This window comes from Triturus cristatus, chromosome 8, assembly GCF_964204655.1.
Source record: "Triturus cristatus chromosome 8, aTriCri1.1, whole genome shotgun sequence".
In the NCBI taxonomy this organism is placed as follows: Eukaryota; Metazoa; Chordata; class Amphibia; order Caudata; family Salamandridae; genus Triturus; species Triturus cristatus.
In genome coordinates, this window is record NC_140591.1 from 1,343,320,142 (window position 1) to 1,343,325,200 (window position 5,059).

Sequence of the window (5,059 nt, forward strand, 5' to 3'; positions counted from 1 at the left end):
TTGCAACCGCTGCCCTAAATTGCAGAAAACTTTCCATTTGCCATTTTATTTGACCTTATATTTAGTTTAAAAACTGAATGCTCTTTCTGTCTGTGCGGGGTGCCAATAAGAATAATAAGTCCAAATGGTCACCATCATCATGGGCTACTATTGACAAATAACAGAAATAATAGATCCATCATTAGGCAGAGAATAACTTTAGTTCTACTTCTACTTGTCTTACCTGGATGTTTTGTACTTCAGGCTTATTATTCCGTGGAGACTGTGGATGCGACCTGGAAGAAACCTGGAAATACGTCAGCAAAGGAAAAGAAACGACGACCAGGGACTTTACAGATAGAAAGACCTTTCTTTATGTATTTTGTATATTCTTCTCAATCCGAATAATTAAGACGAGAGGAACTGATTCCCATCTTTCTGATTGACAATGAAGAGATTTCTAATGTCAAGTTCGTCTGAGCAAAGTGAAGTTGCAGGTTCTTCTGACAAAAAAGAGGACGGGAAACGAAAGGCCAAGTACAGAAAGTACGATGACAGGTATTTGGATTATGGTTTCACGTGTGTCCAGGTTAATAACGAGGACCGTTCTCAATGTGCAATCTGTTTGAAAGTTTTGGCTCTGGAATCCATGCTTCCAAGTAAACTTAAGCGACATCTTGAAAGTCTTCACCCAAATGTGGTCGGAAAGCCAAGGGAATTTTTTGTAAGAAAAGTTGCAGAAGCCAAACTACAAAAGTCCACTTTCTCAAAACAAACCAAAATTAATAGTAACGCCCTCCTGTCTTCATATAAAGTGGCCTATCTAGTTGCACAGAGTAAAAAACCCCACACAATTGCAGAAGAGCTGATTTTGCCTGCTGCTGTTGAGATGTTAACAATCATGCTCGGCGATGATGCGGGTAAACAGCTGCTGAAAGTGCCTCTTTCTAATAATACTATCAGCCGGAGGATAAATGATATGGCTGAAGATATTAACGAGCAGCTCATCTGTAATCTAAGAGGCAAAGACTTTGCACTCCAGCTGGATGAGGCAACAGACAACCACAAAGACACCCACCTTATTTGCTATGTCAGGTTTCTATACGAAAAACAAATTGTTGAGGATTTGTTGTTCTGTAAAGAAATCAAAGGTGGAACTACAGGCCAAGACTTGTATGCGGTTGTGGATGATTTTATGCAACAGAATCAAATTGACTGGGAGAGATGTGTTGGAGTTTGTACAGATGGGGGCCGTTCCATGGCAGGATTCTACCAAGGACTTCAAGCTCGCATACGATCTAAAGCTCCTAATGCTGTTTGGACACACTGCATAATTCACAGAGAAGCACTGGCAACAGGAAACCTCAGTGAAGAACTGCATGGTATTCTGAAAATTGTCACCAGAGTGGTAAATTATATTAAAACAAGACCATTGAAAGCAAGATTTTTTGCTAAACTGTGTGAGGACATGGGTGCGGAACACTCATGTCTCTTGTTCTACAGCAGTTCTCGGTGGCTGTCTCTAGGTAACTCCCTGCTTAGGGTGTATGAACTGAGGAATGAAATATACTCGTATCTACATGATGATGAACATTGTTTTGCTGACAAGTTGATTGATGCAGACTTTCTAATACAAATGGCTTTTCTTTCTGATCTATTTGAAAAACTGAATGCACTGAACAAGTCCTTGCAAGGCAATAATACTAACATCTTGCAACTGTCAGACAAAGTTTCAGGCTTTAAGAAGAAAGTGATCCTTTGGAAAAGTAGTATAAGCAAAGGTAACTATGCATGTTTTCCTTCATTGGACCAGTTTCTGCAGGAGAATGAGATGGCGTTAAAGGCGGAACTGAGCACCGTTTTTGTTCTGTATTTGTCTCAACTGCGTTTTTACCTTGATAAATATTTTCCAGAGGATGAATTGGAGCCAATAAAATGGGTGAGAGACCCCTTCAATGCTGAGATACCTCAGCATTTCAGCAATGAGGAAGCAGAACAGCTTATTGATGTTTCAAGTGACTTAACATTGAAAGTAAGGTTCCAGTCTCAGTCACTGCTTGAGTTCTGGTGCCAAGCTGGTGATGAATATCCAATGATAAGCAAGAGAGCCCTGCATGTTTTGATCCCTTTTGCTACTTCGTACCTTTGTGAAGCTGGTTTCTCAGCAGTTGCAGTGATAAAGTCTAAATATAGGGCAAAAATTAACCTTGAAAAAGAAATGCATGTTGCGATCTCAAAAATAACTCCAAGATTTCAGGAGTTATGTAAGGAAAAACAAGCACATCCATCTCACTAGGATTTGTAAGGTAAATTTCAGACTCTGTTGTTTTACCTGTCCATTGAAAAGATATGTTATTATATAGAAATTTTTGAACTATTGTGTGGTTAAAAAAAGTTGCATGGAAACATATTTGGCTATTAATCTTGTATCGCTTCACACTTAACAAATTTTTATTAAACAGCTGTTATCTTTGTATTTTGTTACAAATATGATTATAATACCTTCATTGCATCCCAATTAATTTAAGGAAGACAACAGGAAGTACTCCCGAGGTCGGGCTTACATCCCCCTCCCACCCCACTCCCACCCGCCCACCCGGAAAAAAATGGTGGGGAGCCACGGCCAACTGCCAATTAGGTCAAGGGAGCCACGGGTCAAAAAAGTTTGGGAACCACTGCCTTAGAATGAGAGAGGTTGGAATCACTTTTCTGGACTCAATAGTCTAACCCCCCGCAAGGGAAGTCATAGAGCACTGGAGCTGGATTCTCTGCGAGGAGGATGGCAGCGTCAGGTCAGTGCATCAGGCTGGATCTTGATCTCCTTCCGAACTTGCCATGGCGAACCGCGTAGTCTGGGTTGGATCGAATCCTCCGGGAACCGCAATTTGCCAGGGCTAGTGCTGGTATATTTATACTAGGCCTGGGCGGTAAATTCCGTTCTGCTCGCGGAATTTGCGGAATTTGGGTAATTTTGCGTTCCGCAGAGAACGCGAAATTGCCCAAAATTCTGCATTCCGCGACTTCGCGAAATTATTTGCTTGTTTGCGTTCTCAAAATGCGTGTTCGCGAGATATTTCTCCCCCAGCACGCAAACAGCAATTGTGAACAGGAAAAAAGCATCGCGAACAAGCAATTCCGCTCGTTCGCGAAATTTCTGCGTGTTCGCTGAGATTTTTTACAGTTTCGCGGAGATTTGTGTAACGCGATTCCGCAAATTCCGCCCACCCCTAATTTATACCTTGAAGGTGTCTAGGAATGCCAGTATTGACGTAAAAGTCGGGCAGAGGAATGTCATGAATGAACCCCTAAGGAATAGATGTTCATGCATACTTAATGAGTTCTTGGAGAAATCAATATTCAAGCTGAGGGAAATTCCTAAAGGCTTAAGGGCCCGATTCACAGAACTAACTTAAGACAAAATCCTAACCTTACTACCATTTTTGTATTCACAGAAGGCACTTACTCATTTTGGTTTTCTCAGAAGGCACTTACTCATTTTGGTATTCACAGAAGTTAGGAGTCCTAACTTTAGGACTTCTAAATGCCTTCTCTGAATACCGAAAGTCTTAAAATTAGGATTTTTCTCAGTTTAGTAGTAGTAAAGTTAGGACTCCTAACTTTAGGACTCCTAAATGCCTTCTGTGAATACCGAAAGCCTTAAAATTAGGATTTTTCTCAGTTTAGTAGTAGTAAACTTAGGAGTCCTAACTTTAGGACTCCTAAACTGAGAAAAATTCTAATTTTCAGCCATTTGCACGCTTTTTCATCATTTGTACATGTCTACCATTCCGTGATGTGCACACTTTCTTATTAAGTGCAAGTCAATCCTCCAAGAGTTTCTATTTTTTATAGTGATTTGCACGCTTTCTTCTTGTTCTATGCCTTGTGCACTCATTGAATCTCATTTGTTTTCAACCAAATTTCTATTATCAATATGCAGAGCATATCTCCACCTGCACCTTTCATGCAAGATCCTGGTGAGCCTCCATTAGAATAGAATTTGTGGATTCGCTCTTTCAAAGCTTATCTAGTGGCAATTGATGCAACCAAGTTCAAACCTGACAGAAAAAAAGGTTTAATGTATTATCATCTTGGTGTTGAGGGCCAAACCATTTTTGATCATCTACCTGAATATGAAGGCTCAGATGATTCAGACATTGATGAATTGGACGCTGCTATTGCTCAACTCGATAAGTATTTTGCTAAATCAAAAAATCTAGTGGTTCATAGATTCAAATTTTTTACTAGGGTACAAAAGCCTTCCGAGAACATTGATACATATGTCATTGCCCTGAAAGTGTTAGCGTCCACATGTGAATTTGAAGATTCCACCTCACAATTGATTAGAGATCGAGTTGTTGTTAGATGTAGCTCTAAAAAGATTCAAGAACGTTTACTTACTGCAAAAACCCCTCCTTAGACAAAGCTGTTGACATAGCCAAAAGCATTGAGAGTTCATATCAAGATGTGAAATTCCTTGAAGAATCTCTCAATAAAACAAGTATTTCAGGAGCAGTTGTTAACAAATCCATTCCTGTTGTGGACCATAAAAAGAATAAAATTCCCATCAAACCTAATGTTAAAGCTTTTCCTTCAAGAAAAATAATCAGTTTTAGGTGTGGTTCACCTAACCATGTTTCTTCTTTTAGATATTATCCTGGACATGGTCAACAATGTAAAAAATGCAACAGAATGGGTCATTTTTCAAAAGCCTGTAGAGGTGGTAAATTTAACAACCCTATTTCAAGTCAAAGCCACTTTAATCGATTAATTAAAATCACAAAAGTACATCACAATGCTACATATTTTTAAATAAACATAAATACAATATAATAGCAGCGTTATAAAAAATTCATCCCGACAAATACAAATATCACTAAGATCATAGAGTAAGCTGTACATCAAGTTTTTTCCTTGCCCGAGCTGCGACAACCAGGAAGTTAGCAATGTTAAAAATGATCCAAGGGGAATTTAATAATTGCAAATACATCAAAGCAGGTTTAACTTGATAAAAACCCCTCCCTCGCAACAATGGTATGATGTACTTCTTTCTACTTTCAACATGATATTTACAAAAAAA

At 39.2% G+C, this 5,059-nt stretch overlaps 1 protein-coding gene across 1 annotated transcript; it reads left to right on the forward strand.

Annotated features, from left to right (window-relative positions):
* Nucleotides 1-427: 427 nt before the first annotated feature.
* Nucleotides 428-4,750, forward strand: LOC146805758 (zinc finger BED domain-containing protein 5-like). Its single transcript, XM_085623818.1, has 2 exons — nt 428-1,760; nt 4,629-4,750. The coding sequence occupies exons 1-2, from the start codon at nt 428-430 to the stop codon at nt 4,748-4,750; spliced, it is 1,455 nt and encodes a 484-aa protein (XP_085479944.1).
* Nucleotides 4,751-5,059: the final 309 nt, after the last annotated feature.

Coding starts and splice junctions, on each gene's coding strand:
- LOC146805758 (XM_085623818.1), top strand. CDS start 428: ATGAAGAGATTTCTAATGTCAAGTTCGTCTGAGCAAAGTGAAGTTGCA. Junction 1,761..4,628: donor GAAAAGTAGTATAAGCAAAG/GTAACTATGCAT, acceptor TTCTTCTTTTAG/ATATTATCCTGGACATGGTC.